At 54.5% G+C, this 13,633-nt stretch overlaps 7 protein-coding genes across 7 annotated transcripts; 5 read left to right on the forward strand and 2 right to left on the reverse strand.

Moving 5' to 3' along the window:
• Positions 1 to 150: 150 nt before the first annotated feature.
• On the reverse strand, positions 151 to 1,680 carry SPRG_14410 (hypothetical protein; the record flags this gene model as incomplete). Its single annotated transcript, XM_012353623.1, has 1 exon — positions 151 to 1,680. The coding sequence occupies exon 1, from the start codon at positions 1,651 to 1,653 to the stop codon at positions 151 to 153; it is 1,503 nt and encodes a 500-aa protein (XP_012209013.1). The 5' UTR covers positions 1,654 to 1,680.
• Positions 1,681 to 2,978: 1,298 nt separating this feature from the next.
• Positions 2,979 to 3,353, forward strand: SPRG_14411 (hypothetical protein; the record flags this gene model as incomplete). The annotated part of the gene is made up of 2 exons (XM_012353624.1): positions 2,979 to 3,026; positions 3,071 to 3,353. The coding sequence occupies 2 exons, from the start codon at positions 2,979 to 2,981 to the stop codon at positions 3,233 to 3,235; spliced, it is 213 nt and encodes a 70-aa protein (XP_012209014.1). The 3' UTR covers positions 3,236 to 3,353.
• Positions 3,354 to 4,473: 1,120 nt separating this feature from the next.
• Positions 4,474 to 4,779, forward strand: SPRG_21418 (hypothetical protein; the record flags this gene model as incomplete). The annotated part of the gene is made up of 1 exon (XM_012353642.1): positions 4,474 to 4,779. A coding segment is annotated over one exon (306 nt), but the record flags the coding sequence as incomplete, so codon positions are not given.
• A 2,535-nt stretch (positions 4,780 to 7,314) lies between these two features.
• Positions 7,315 to 7,577, forward strand: SPRG_14412 (hypothetical protein; the record flags this gene model as incomplete). Its single annotated transcript, XM_012353625.1, has 2 exons — positions 7,315 to 7,503; positions 7,533 to 7,577. 2 exons carry the CDS (start codon positions 7,315 to 7,317, stop codon positions 7,575 to 7,577), a joined length of 234 nt encoding a protein of 77 aa, XP_012209015.1.
• Positions 7,578 to 8,922: 1,345 nt separating this feature from the next.
• Positions 8,923 to 9,204, forward strand: SPRG_14413 (hypothetical protein; the record flags this gene model as incomplete). The annotated part of the gene is made up of 2 exons (XM_012353626.1): positions 8,923 to 9,027; positions 9,049 to 9,204. 2 exons carry the CDS (start codon positions 8,923 to 8,925, stop codon positions 9,202 to 9,204), a joined length of 261 nt encoding a protein of 86 aa, XP_012209016.1.
• Positions 9,205 to 10,432: 1,228 nt separating this feature from the next.
• Positions 10,433 to 10,815, forward strand: SPRG_14414 (hypothetical protein). Its single transcript, XM_012353627.1, has one exon. The coding sequence runs from the start codon at positions 10,454 to 10,456 to the stop codon at positions 10,757 to 10,759; it is 306 nt and encodes a 101-aa protein (XP_012209017.1). The 5' UTR covers positions 10,433 to 10,453; the 3' UTR covers positions 10,760 to 10,815.
• Positions 10,816 to 11,568: 753 nt separating this feature from the next.
• On the reverse strand, positions 11,569 to 12,744 carry SPRG_14415 (hypothetical protein; the record flags this gene model as incomplete). Its single annotated transcript, XM_012353628.1, has 5 exons — positions 11,569 to 11,703; positions 11,751 to 11,905; positions 11,952 to 12,166; positions 12,217 to 12,644; positions 12,688 to 12,744. 5 exons carry the CDS (start codon positions 12,742 to 12,744, stop codon positions 11,569 to 11,571), a joined length of 990 nt encoding a protein of 329 aa, XP_012209018.1.
• Between the last annotated feature and the right edge of the window lie 889 nt (positions 12,745 to 13,633).

A 13,633-nucleotide genomic window follows, 5' to 3' on the forward strand; every position in this document is an offset into this window, starting at 1 on the left:
AGCCTGTGTGCCTTGGGCGAGCATGTCCATAACGTAGCTCGGGGTACTCGGTGTCGGGGGCGCCCCCGATCAAGCACGCGAGGATCGCGACGGGCCCCGCCGTACCGTTGATCACGAGCGTGTTGCGTACACCGTTGAGCGATTGGTACGTCACTTGGAGGTGCGAAGTGCCTGCGCCAAAGCAGCGGACATCCACAAACACGTCAGCGAGGCCGTGCGCGGTTGTGTCGACCGACGCTTGGCAGACGCCCCCCGCATGTAGGTCACGGTCGTGCCGCCACTTGCCGACGAGTTCATGCACGTCGAGAAGCACCCGTCGCCCACCAAACACATTTCCTCGAGCGCATTGGAGGTTGTCCGAGGTGTCTGCGTGACGTTGGCGACGATGGTTTGAAAGAGCGTCTGCCACGCCGAGAGGTTGCCGACGTTCACATACGAGATCGAGTGGAGTGGTGCGATCTTCCGGCGCTTGTACGTGTACGGCGTGATGCGTTGGTTTGAAGGGCCCCTCTCGAATGCATTGTTGTCGTTGTAGCGGGTACCCGCCAGCACCGAGAGGTACTTGCCGTTGAAAAAGGCTGGCAACGTTGTCGCTACCTTGGCAAAACACTCGGTCGCGTTCGGCAACCCCGAGATCGGGTTGACGTACTGCAACGTGCAGTACCACGCAGTCTCGCGCGGGTTCAAGATCGCATCCAAGTGCCCGCTGCCTGTCGTGAGAACGGTCGACGGGTCTCGACCACTGATTTGGTACGTGACCGAACCGGATCGGTAGCCTGAAATGTCGACAAACCCATCCCAGAACGTCTGCGGCGTGTACAGCTGGTGGTGCCCCGCAACGTTGACAAGCCCGAGGTCGTATGTCGATGCGAGCTCGGTGGCCAGCGCCAGTAGCCCGTCGGCGGGCGTTGTCGCGGATGCCAGAAGCGCGGCCCGCCGGTCCATGCACGCGCGTAAATCGGGGAAGACCTTGCTGCGCCACATGTTGATCGCCGCCGCGTCCGATGCACTGGAATAAGGCCGCAAGTTGCTTGGAAACTGAAGGTTCACGAGCTCTTCGGGGGTGAGGCCTTTCAAACACAACAGAGCTTCGCTGACTTGGTGCAGCCCCACGTCCTGCGTCGTCGGCGGAACATAGTCGAAAATGACTTCGTTGCCCCAGAGCGGAAACCCCGTCGCCGCAAACGGAGCGACATCGACATTGAATTGGTCGACTTCGCGGCTGCCGTTGAGACCGAGACGCTTGGCGACGCCGTCCACATCCATCTGGAAGGTGCGGTTCGTGTCGAGTAGCGAAGTGACCCAGCGCAACTCGGAGCGGGGGGCCACCATAAAGTCTAGAAACACGTTGATGTAGCGCGTCTTCTCCATCGGCGACGCCAGAGGAATCCCCGACGACGTGTACAGAGACGTGAGGAACCGGCCGTTTACGACCGTGTTCCAATCGAGCTCCAGCACGAGCGTGTCGGACGTGGACGCGAATCCATACCGGGAGAGCGCCCACGCTTTGATCGGCGCCGCGAGGTTCCACATGCAGCTGAGGAAGAATCCCACGGCAAGGATCGCCTTGTTCTTCTGGAGTTGCAGCAGCACCTGCGTGTTCAAGCGCGCGTGCACCTCGTTGTTGCCCGGCAGTACTTTCTCCGTGCCCATTGGAATTCGCTGCAACCGCTGCACGGCTTCGCGCCGTTTCGTATCCTGATTAAGGTCATCTCTTGGTATAGCCCTCTGTATAATTAAAGCCACTCGATCGAGTAAAAATAGTAGTCCATTGTACAGGGTCGGGGATATACATAGAACCGACGGCGACGACGCCAATGCACCAGCATTCAAGTTGAAATGCAGACGTCGACATCGTACGAATGCTACTCGAGTGGCAACAAGGACAACGTGTACATTCCCTCTGAAAGGATGCGTGCACCGGGTTCATTTTCAGCAGCACAGAACGTCGCCCTACCATCTCTCTCTAAATTCGTCCACATCCCGCTGACCTGAATGTATATGTATTCATTCAAGTGTAGCGATTCAGATCATTTGCCTCTCTCGAGTCGTCCATTCATGTATCGGTGTAGCAAAATACGCAGTCTTTCCCGGTCGTTGACAGAGAGGCGTTTTTCGTACCTTTACATACTAGCTAGACGCACGCTTCCGAGAAGATGCAAATGGATGTGTACTTGCATGGCACCGCGGCGTGCTTTTGCCTACTGGACAGGTGGAGATCACAGGATCGAGATCTTAATAAGCCGACTGCTTCGACCTTATGGCCGCCAACGTTGTCCAGTGAGGTACACCGCATGGGTATAACAGGTTGCTGTGGCGACGTTGGAGCTTACTTCTACGCAATAACTTGCAAGCGCCTTTTTGATTGTGCTCTGATCGCTTCGACGCGAAGGTGTCCAGCACCGATCATCGTCGCTCTGGCGTAGCATACTAGAAAGTCGTCTATATGCAAGCTTACTTGGTACTCTCGCAGGCTTGGGCCGAGGCGTTCGTCCTTGAACGGTCAACTGGTTCGAGAGTTTTGCATCTCGAGTGCCACCCGAGACAGCGACCCCCAGCGCAACCGATCACCCCCGTCGCACACACTGTCGCGTACAACGTCTACAACGCGTCCTCGCCCTTTCTCGAACTGTCATGGACCTTGAGCTTTCATGTCCATGCTCGTACGCTGGCTTTATGGCCGAGTCTGCATCCTTTGCATCGGCTCTAAACGCGAGCGATGCGCACGAGCTCATGATCGGCGTTGTCGTCTTGATGCGGCTTTAATCGGCGGCTCTGCTATACCTTGCCATCGCTCTCGATGGGCTCGCCGATGGCACATGGTACACGGTACATACTGCGATGCCTCCAGTCGCCGCGAGCATGTCTATGAAAACGAGGTGACATAGACGTTGCTGTGTGGAAAAAAACGTGCGCCGGTGGGCAAAAAAGCGCCACCGACGTCAGTTTGTGTTTTTTTCGTGGAGAAGAAGAAGAGGATGCCCAACCGCGCCCGCCGGTCGCTGCCCGACGACCGCAAGCGCCATGTCGGTATCATCGCCCGCCTCCTTCATATGAGAGCGCGGCCAAGTCGAGTGTGCCGCCGCACCAAGTGGGCAAAACGCTTTTGCGACTCGCGGTCAAGATGGAAAACCAGCTCTACGCAGCGACGCACGGCCGCGCCCTCACAGACGAAGCGATTCGAAAGCACCTCGTCTTCCTCGCGACCCGCGCGTGCAGCAAGCCGACGCGCTGACCAAGTTTGTCTCTATGGACTGTTTTCGTAGTATTTAATATTCGGCCAAGAAGCGACGACACGTGAGTCTTTCACATCGACCCTGTACGTCTTGCGCAAAGCTCTAACGTCACGCCGCTGGAAGCGGGGATACATAATTACCCCTGGCTGGAAGCGAGCGATGGATGCTTGACGAGGACCGACCCCAAACCGGCCGGCGAGACCAGTCTTGGAAACAGGCAGCGACTCGTACGCTGTCAAGAAGCATCAAAGGCTTGATGGTGGGTCCACGATCCTACCTACTACGGTTGTATATTACTAGTATGCCCAAGAGCGAAAGCAACGGGCAGGTGCGCTCATTTTTACATAGAATAACCCGGTTTTTACCCCTCACCCTACCCTACCCCCACCTGAACTTGAAATCGGTACCGAGCCGTTGGGAAAGCGTCTTTGCGCCTCTCTCTCAGTGCGCCTCGTCGATGCTAGCTCCTCTCGTATCGTAGTAAATAAACCTGATAGTGTCTCTCGAGAAGATTCCGCGTTCAATCGTGCGTTGCAGTTCGCTTTGTGACAACCCGCTAGCGTGCGCGTAACATCAAGTTCATCCATTTCAGCGCGCCTCTGGAGCCTGCCATAGTGTCCAAACTGCCGGGCTGATAGTCGATGGATGCTGGGAAGTAGATCTTGCAGTCACCTTTTTTGAAACTGCAGCGCGTCGTTTGATAGGGGGGAGCTTCAGGGGGCGACAGGGCGATGTGTCTTTGTTGTAGTTGCAAAAGCACGTAGTTGGATCCCAAGTCGCACGCCATTGTAGGGCCGCGTGCGTTTTTCGCTTTAAACCGCAGGATCCTGCCATGGACCAGCATTTACCCTATTTGGAGCGGTTGTTTAACCTGCAAAGCTTTGCCGAACGGTCCGGCGCGTTTCAAGTTGCCGCGGCTTTGTGCAGACCAAGACTCTCTTGACTCTAGTATGGTGTAAAATCGACTTGAGCGTATTTGGAGCAAATCCGAATCCGCGTCTCGTACACTCATGTTGCTGTGAGGGCGTTTGCATAAACCCGCGCTCTCCAACGGCCCCCGACCTCCTACTGCAAGTTATAACAGGCCTTGTTTTTGTGCCGGCCCACCGAATGCCTTGGCTATGGCCAGCTAAACGGCAAGAACGCGTGGAATAGAACGTGCGACCTTGCGTGTTATAACGCGGGTTTGCAAAAACACGCTGCAGCCCGGAAATACGATCCGAACTCGATCACAATACATTTTCCCTCTTTGTACGCAACCATTCACTATGCCTCTGGCCATGACCACACCGCGCGCCCGCTTGAGCGACGAGCGCAAGCGCCACGTCTACATGATCGCACAACTTTTGAACGACAGCGCGTCCAAGGCACCGCTGCCCCCCATGCCCGCTCCATGAAGGTCGTGCGCCTCGCGCTCAAGATGGAACAAAAGCTCTTTGACGCGACGCACGGCCGCAAGCTCAGCGATACGTCGATTCAAAAGTACCTCGTGGTCCTCGCAGCACGCGCTTGCAAGAGCTGGGTGCGCACCGTGCCAATCTAAGACGACCACGTCTTTTGTTCTAGTATTTATTTTTTCGATTTCAACTCTTTTCTTGCCATCTCACGGGAATGTACTCATCGCAACGGCGTTGCATTATGAGCGAGAGGAACGACACCGCATCGCGCGCTTCGACACCGACGTTGTAGCTTCTCCAAGCACCACGGTCCTCGATGTACAGGTGTGTGTGTAGCCAATGATGTGCAATGGGGGGCCGACGATGTGATGAGAACCTCTTTCTGGTCAAGGGCGTTGGTTCAAAATGGAGTCAACGGTCACATAGGACACGTGCTGTTGTTGTGATAGTACCAGGACGTCGGTGAATCCACTGTGGCACAACCAGCTGACGTGGTGCCTCTGGTACGAAATGACCAAGACCAGCCACCAAAATCGAATTCTTTTTTTCCTTTAAAGTCTTCGATTTTTAGAAAGAAGGCGGCGACGCACTTCCAAACCCTTCTTGCCGTTGAAAGCACGTCCACAACACAGACCAAGGGGTGAAAGGCAAGCGGATCGATGCCGCCGTCATTGGTCACATCGATCAGGCGACGAGAACGACATAACACAAGAAGCAATATAGTGGTATCATGTGCTGTCAAGCGTGCGTTATTGTTCAGTGTTTATTGTTCGGGCCAGTCGCCGCTGGTGCTTTTGCCTGCCACTTGTGATTCGTGTTCATGGCGTGTGATTCGTGTGCTCTGGCTGCTGCCTCCTGGTTGCATCACGCAATGACTCCATTTAAGAACCTTGCACCGAGTATGAGGACCACCAGCTGGTGTGTCTTGACGTGGGTTGCGGTCGCATAGCCGCGCTCGCCGCAGCATAAACCCGGTGGCGCACTTGTCTTTGCACGTTATTGGGTCATACAATCAAGCACCGATTGGCCGCGTATAAACACGCATTGGTGCTATTACATCGTGTAGCCATCTGGTTCACCCATGTCAGCAGCAGCCGCAGCACGCATACCAATCTGTTCCCAGTCACTTTGGAATTTGACGCGGCCGATGCACTTGCCGACTTCAGACGACCGGAAGCGCCATGTTTACATCATTGCACGACTGCTCGACAAGGGCGCGACGCGCGTCCCACCGGCGATTGTGGCCAAGAAGCTCCTGCGGCTCGCCACCAAGATGGAGCAGCAGCTCTTCGAGGCGACGCAAGGCCGGCCGCTGGGCGAAGATTCAATTCGACACTACCTCGTCACCCTTGCCCATGCCGCGTGCAAGCGAACGGCGGCGAAAAGCCGCGTCGAGATCCTTCCGGTGTGACGTTGTCGGTGCCGTTTTCGACTTGGTGCAGTGGCCTCGGTGGCATGTATTTAAGACCATCTTTTGTGTGATTGAGATGTGTGTGGTACCTTGTCAAAGGTCGGGTTTGCGCAGTTCTTGGCTTGTAACAAGCTCGCATGCATGAATACTCGCTGCACGAATGCCAACTGCCGGTGGATCGTGGTGCATGGCGTTCGAAGCGATGCTAGGCACACATGCAGCCACGTCATCATGTTTTCTTTGTATCGTTTGCGTGACGATCGTCATGTTTGAAGAATGTGCAGGAGGAATTCCCGCGAGACTGAAAAATGGCATTGGAGAAATGCTTCAAGGAACAAGAGAAACAACGATCGACGACATCTTTCATGTGTACCGATGGTTGCTTGTGAACACCGTCGCTTCGACTGGGACAGCGGACACCACACTGCATTCAGTACACCCCACGACTCTTGTCTCATTTCTGCGCCTCAAGAGGAGCCATAGTGTCGTCGTGCAAGAGGCATTTGGTTGATTTAAGTCTACATTCATGTGTCGTGTCCTTTGTCTACCAGCTGATTTGCGGTACGAGCAGCGGTCTAGGACGCAACCCATTCATGTGCGGGTGGAGCACACGTCATACGCGTCCCGTCAAACCCGTGTGTTTCAACGATTAGTACAGACACTCGTAACGACTGAAAGTGGTCGCTCAACTTTCTCTCTCTTGGGTTCTTGGACGAGAGAAAAGTTGTCGCTGGCTTTTTTGGGCGAGAAATCGAATCCGTCACTTTACGGAGCAATTCAATTCAATTCCAGTACTTGTATAGCCTATTTCATGAAAAATGCACCATCGATGCAAACAGGACATGGCAGGCAATGAATGCATGGCTGGTCGCTCTCGAAAGCTTCCTCTAAACAGTCGTCGTATCACGTGAACGCGGTTTGACGGATGATGGGACTCGGGACCACGTGCAGCAGCGCCCCCATCCAGTGGTGCACCCCCCACAGCTCTTTTTTTCATTGTAAAAACTCAACTCGATTTCGGTTGCCGTGTTGCTCACACTTGCCGTGTTGCTCTGCATAAATACGTACGACGTCCCATAGTGATGGCGCATGTCTTTGCCAACGCGTGATTTTCCCACAAAAAGCCAGGACGCGCCCAGACACGAGGTGGTAGGGGGCGATAAAAACGCAAAAAATTCGCCTGCAACACGCAAGACAAATCACACTTTTCAATTTGGCTTCAACCAACAACAACCCAACCACCACTACCATGATTCACCAACTCGCAACGATGACCGAAGACCGCAAGCGCCACGTGTACATCATTGCGCGCCTTTTGCACGAAAGCGCAGCCAAAGCCAATGTGCCCACCTCGGTCGTCTCCCAAAAGCTGCACCGCGTCGCAACCAAGATGGAAGTCCAGCTATACCGCGCGACGCACGGCCGCAAGCTCGGCGAAGACGCGATCCGAAAGCACTTGGTCGTTCTCGCGTCGCGTGCCTGCCGCAGCGCCGCCTGATTTGTGCCGTGAGCATCCTATTTACGCGTCTCTAATGCGCCAATACATATACATTTATTTATACCCACGACAGTGTTTTGTCCATGCGCATCGCGCTGGTTCCTTGACCACGAGCGACGAGGCAACTGTGGATATCCAAGAGAGAAGCACGAGCGAACGCGCTAGCGTATCGTCGGCGTAGAGCCGTGCGACGAGAGAAACGACGTCTCTTTCTTCTACTGTATGTGCGGTCGTTGGAGCGAATTCGCCACCTTTTTTATGGCGCTAGTACGTGTCTTTGAAGCGGAGACCACACCGACTCTGTCGGAAAAGTCAAGCGACGAGGATTATGTCATTGTGTGCATGGTATAGAAATCTCGCTGTTGAGCTTGCAGAATCGGAAAAATGAAGCAGAGGCGTCGACGGTGGATGGAAGAGAGGACAGGCATAGAGCATCTTTGAAACTCTGGGGTGTGCCTTCAATGAACTCGAACGATGGTACACCTAGATTTAGCGAGTGGCTGCTCTGGACGCCTCCAAGTGTAGGCAGGTGCATGGCCAAGATCTGCACAAGATAGACGGCTGATGCGTCAATAAACTGCCTCGCACACCGGTATCTTGGGCCACACGATACGTACTGCAAGACGCGCTCACGCTCGCGGCTCGACCTCTGGGTTGTCGTGGCTGGCGTGGGGTTGGGTGAGGGAAATGAAAACCACCGAAACCTTGACACCAGGACCCCGAACGCACCCACGTCTTCTCTTCGTGTTAACGACGATGCGACTGCCAACGGAAGCAAAACCAAGTCGGTTCGTTCAGATGGATGCAGTCTTCATAATTGTTGGCTTTAGCGAAAACGGACACGGAATTTTCCTATCAGATGGACGCTAAAAACCGCATTTTTGGAGGTCGCACTGGAGCGTTCAGGTGCATGGGGCGTCGCCAAGCCATCGAGCGCCGAGTCCCGCCGAACACATGCCAAGAGCTCTCGATCACTGCTGACGTCGCAGTGAAGGAGTACCCACCGCCAAAGAACAAAATGATAGATGGTGGCACTAGAGACACGTGGTTGAAGCAACTTGTGATACACGTTGTCGTTGACGTCGCCTTTTTACGCATGTGGGTAGACAGCCGCACGCGTCGTGCGGTCGCCGCGTCACGGCCACACACGACTCGATTGCATGTTTTCGTCGAGTCCCTACTAGTACCATTCTCGTATCGATGGAAAGGAGCGACCATACAAGGGTAGCGACATAAAAGACGCATTCCCTCCCAGTGAGTGTAAAAAACACGGCTCGGTGTCGATTTTGCGGGAAAAAACGCTCCCGTACATCGTTATAACGAGCGCCTAGATCATTTGCCAACGTGCACCCGGTATTTTATTCGACAAGTCCACTGAAAATGCCCATCGCGTTTCACCGCTCCAACTTGACCGAAGACCGGAAGCGGCACGTGTACATCATTGCGCGCCTCCTGCACTCGAGTGCGTCCAAGACGGCGCTACCCGTGCAAATGGTCGCGAAGAAGCTTCTCGGACTCGCGATCAAGATGGAAGCCCAACTGTTCGTCATGACGCATGGCCGCGCTTTAAGCGAAGACGCGATTCGTCGTCACTTGCTGTACCTGGCGGGCCGCGCGTTCCGAACGCGGTTTCAGACGCGCAACCATGTTGTCAAGCTTTAAAAACCACACGGATCGAGCCTACTAATGTATTTATTTACGCATACCGGTCATGTCGTCACTACCAGTCTACAGCGATGGCACACCGTTTTCTCGTGTAAAATGGATGAACCATCGAGGTGCATATGTCAAGTCTGCTGGCATCACTCCGAGCCGACCACCTTTAGTTTATGAACGAACATAGACGTCGTGCAAGAAGGTCGGGGACTCTCGACCCTCTTACTTGCAAGTACGCGTTCCGTCTCCAACCTTACTGCCGTCGGCTTGCAACAAGGTCATTTCCGCAGTACGGAACTGGACGAGCTGAAACATGAAGCGTTCATCGACACTATCTAGCCGTCTTTATCGCTGGTCGTGGCGCCCAGCGCTCTCCATGACGACCGTATTAGTATGCACGCTATCTCGTTCGTCGTACGATACCGCAACAAGGCCACGAACGCTCCTCGCTTGACGCACCGGTCACGCCTCACGAGCGCATTAGGAAGTCTACCATACCTTTATAATTGCAATACCTCATGTCAACAACAGCAATGTCTCGTCGTTTACAAAAGTGTGCATCCCAGCGATCAAATGCTGGTGCCAACTCCCTCGCCATTCAGGCGTCGCGCCACATGTGCAAAATCTCCGAGTTCGATTTCGCTCCTTTGATTTCAACGCCGAAGACGGTTGATTGATTGACATGTGAGTGATTGATTGAGTGTGTCCAAGCCGTGTCGTTTCGAGATGCTGATAAGCGCACCGGTGTCGGTCTTGACGACTCGGATGGCGACGCCTCGTTGCAGCACGTCGATAGCACAAAGGCGTAGGTCCAGAGGCTTGTCGCAGTCTCGACTCTGCATCGATAATCGCACCGAGTGTATATACATGTATCGACGGTCCGTGGGGTGTGTATGCACAAGGCGGTGCATAGGCAACGGCGTCGGACGTGCCGACAGGCGTTTTCTCTTCCCCCGTGTTTTCTTGCGTCGCACTGGTCGCAGTGTGCGGGTTCAATTTCCTCCCGAACATGCATTTCAAACTGTCCTACCCCACGAGGGAAGGCGGTAGCATGTGCAACGCAACGACAACGTCGCGTCGTCTGTGGCCCGAGCTCAAAAACAGGCGCAGCTGCAATAGATACGCGGCGCAGGGTCATACAAACTTCAAGTCTCTTTTGGGTATAAACAGGTGCCCAAGGCGTGCGTTTTTCAGCACACATCACGGTGGTTGCCCTGGGTTGCATTTTCCAATTTCGTTCCATCCCACGAGAATCATGCCGATCGTCATGCACCGCAGCGCGTCGCTCAACGACGACCGGAAGCGTCACATTTACATCATCGCCCGGCTCTTGCACTCGAGCGCCGCCAAGGCGACCACGTTGCAGCACTTCCAGTCGGCCAATGTCGTCTCGAAGAAGGTGCTCCGCTTGGCCGCCAAGATGGAGCAGCAGCTGTATGACACCACGTACGGCCGCAGCCTGAGCGAAGACGCTATCAAATACCACCTCAAATACCTCGCGGGCCGCGCCTGCAGTGCACGCCTCCCGCCGCCGCCGCCGAGCCGCGTCTTTCAGTTCTAAGAACATGATATAATCTTATTTATTACTTGTCCACACTATATAATAATGTCATGTCCTCACGTTATCTGATTCTTGTACAAGGCAGGATGGCGTTTACACCTGTCCTTCGCCTATGGCATCACTAAAAACTCGCTCCAGACGAGACGACGATGGACCGCCTGCAACCACCATGGGCAGTCGATCCTTCCAGCGCCATCATCGCCATGCTTCATTTTCGAAGCCGTCAAGCCAGCCCTGCTATACCTGGTATAGCGTGTCAATTCCAGCCCTGCTATACCTGGTATAGCGTGTCAATTCGTGGGGCATTCTTGGTGTACACACCGTGGATAGCAACGGCACAAGGTAGTACGGAATTGCCGCACATATCAATCAATGCATTGAGCTTACAGCCAGCACTGCTGTGTTCATCAACGCGAATAAACGTCATATCTATCTATCTATCTATCTATCTATCTATCTATCTATCTATCTATCTATCTATCTATCTATCTATCTATCTATCTATCTATCTATCTATCTATCCATCTATCCATCTATCTATCTATCAAGCGAGAGAACGAACCGAGCGTCGCTCAACGCCTTCATCCGAAATTACCACGAGTGCAGTTGACGTAAACGACCGTGTCATGCAAACGGCTACGACCACGGACACTCCAGGAAGATCCACAGGGTTATAGACCTGTTGTGCGAACGATTAGCTCTTGCAAAGTTCTTCTTGCTTTGGCTCGGCTCGACCATCACAACTTAAGCACGCTGCATATAGTATCCAATGCAATTACCAAAAGCGAGGTGAGAACACCGCAGAGCGGCTACGATGGCGCCCATGACGCGTGATGACCGCCTTGGACGCTGGCCGGCATCGCTTCGTGGGCCGTCGACGGGTAGCTCGCGTGGATTTCGCTGTATTTGTTGAGCAAGTTGGCGCCAGCCGATATGGGCGGGTACTAAATTCGATGGACTCACGACGGCTTTGTCGTCGTAGGATGAATACCTTGGCTGGCGTCGCTGCATCCACGCACGACGGAAGACACGTGACGTTGCAGTGGAAATTGGGCTCGAAAAAGAAGGGCACCGAGTAGCGCTCGCGGCCCGTGCTGTTGACGACGCGGTGCCGCGTCGATCGAAAGAGGCCATTCGTCCAGCGCTCTAGCCATCCAAATTGACCAAGTTGTCGTCGTCGTCATAATCCTACCCGCGAGGTCGCCAACATTGACGATGAAAGCATCTTGGACGTACGGCACGTCGACCCAGTGGCCGTCACGGCCTTCGATCTGCAAGCCCGGCTCCGTGTCGGTCGAGAGGAGCGTGAGCAAGCCAAAGTCCGAGTGCGCGCCGCATGCGATGACGCCGTTCGCGAGGTTCGACGCCTCTGCGTTGTAGTGCAGCATGCGCAGCACCGTCATGGGACTACGTGGTGGCTGGATCAGGATCGACAAGGACCACGAGCCATGATGTACCGGTCAAACATACCCGGTGCGTCAAAGGCGCCGGGCGCGCCGGCGGCAGTCGCCATGACGCGCGCCACGTGCAAGCCCAAGTGGCTCATCGCATCAAAGTACGCGGTCGTGATCGTCTTGAAGTGCGGCAGGATGGCGGCGTCGGGAAACACATTGCATGTGTCGTGGAGCGGAAGATGCACCTCGTCCGGCAGCGACTCGCGACAGACATGGTACGCTTCCTTCGTATCGCCCTTCGTCTGGTGCGCAGGGTCCAGCGTCTCTTCGTACATGGGCGCCCACCCGCGCATGTTCTTGTCCGCGACCGCCTTGCGCTTCTCGGCGATCGGCAGGGCAAAGAACGCCGCCATCTGCTTGTACACATCCCGCTGGAGCTGCCGGGGCACGCCATGGCCGCGCAAGTAGAAGAAGCCGACGTCCATACACGCCTACAGGAAGCATGTAGCGCCATCGCCAGGAACGCGCGTCGACCTGGCGGAGCTGCATGGCGGCCTGCGGCCCGAAGCAGTCGACGATGGGGACCCGCATGGGATTGGAAGTGGCAACCAAGATATTTCGAATCGCATGTGATTGGATGAAATCCAAGGCGAAAGCAACCAATCCGCGACCACATCAGGCTTGCGGCTTCAACCTCGCTTTGCGTCGGCAATCGAATAAGGACTAGCGCCAATGTGTGCACAATCGTGCGCAAGTTGTGGGTTCAATGAATGCATGTGGAACTTGTGCGTCTACGGTGTTGCTAGCTAATTCAACGTTCAAGTGTCTATTTTGGTTGCGACTGGCAGCTATCCAACGAGCCCAAACACAGTAAGTTCACGCCAGCTCGTTCTGCAGCGGAAGACGATCTACACGTAGCTCATACAAAACTCATCGTATTGTATCTCTTCTTGTTCATTTAGCCAAGCTGCCCCGATGCTGCCTGTTGGTCGAGAGTCGGCGTCAACTCATGCGCCGTCGGCTGGCGTTGTGGCAGGAAAACCGTTCGGTTTGAACCGTGAACCGCGCTGCACTCCTTTTTGTACCTCGCGTCCCTTTTGTCTCTCCACGTGTCGAGCCTCTGTCTACATGGTGGACATGGCGCCATCACTTCGTTCGTCGCGCCAAAATTCAAATGTGCTGTTTTCAACTCCTTTAACTGTTTTATTCACTTTTACATACAAACGCACAGTGATGCAAAGCATCACGGTGTTTCGAACACATGCCGCGGGGGGCATCGCCGGATACTGTCCGGTTACGTATGGTTTGAACCGCGACATTATGTCCAATAAGACACCAAGTGGGTGCGTATGCGCTTCCTGATTGGCGGATTTGATGCGTCTTGTTTTTAATCGCTGCGATGAATTACGCGGGATAATGCAGCTTGGGATTTGTATGCAGCGGTGGAAAATCCAAAAATGAAAAATAAAAGTCAATGCAC

This window comes from Saprolegnia parasitica (genome assembly GCF_000151545.1).
Source record: "Saprolegnia parasitica CBS 223.65 unplaced genomic scaffold supercont2.129, whole genome shotgun sequence".
NCBI classification, from domain to species: Eukaryota; Oomycota; class Saprolegniomycetes; order Saprolegniales; family Saprolegniaceae; genus Saprolegnia; species Saprolegnia parasitica.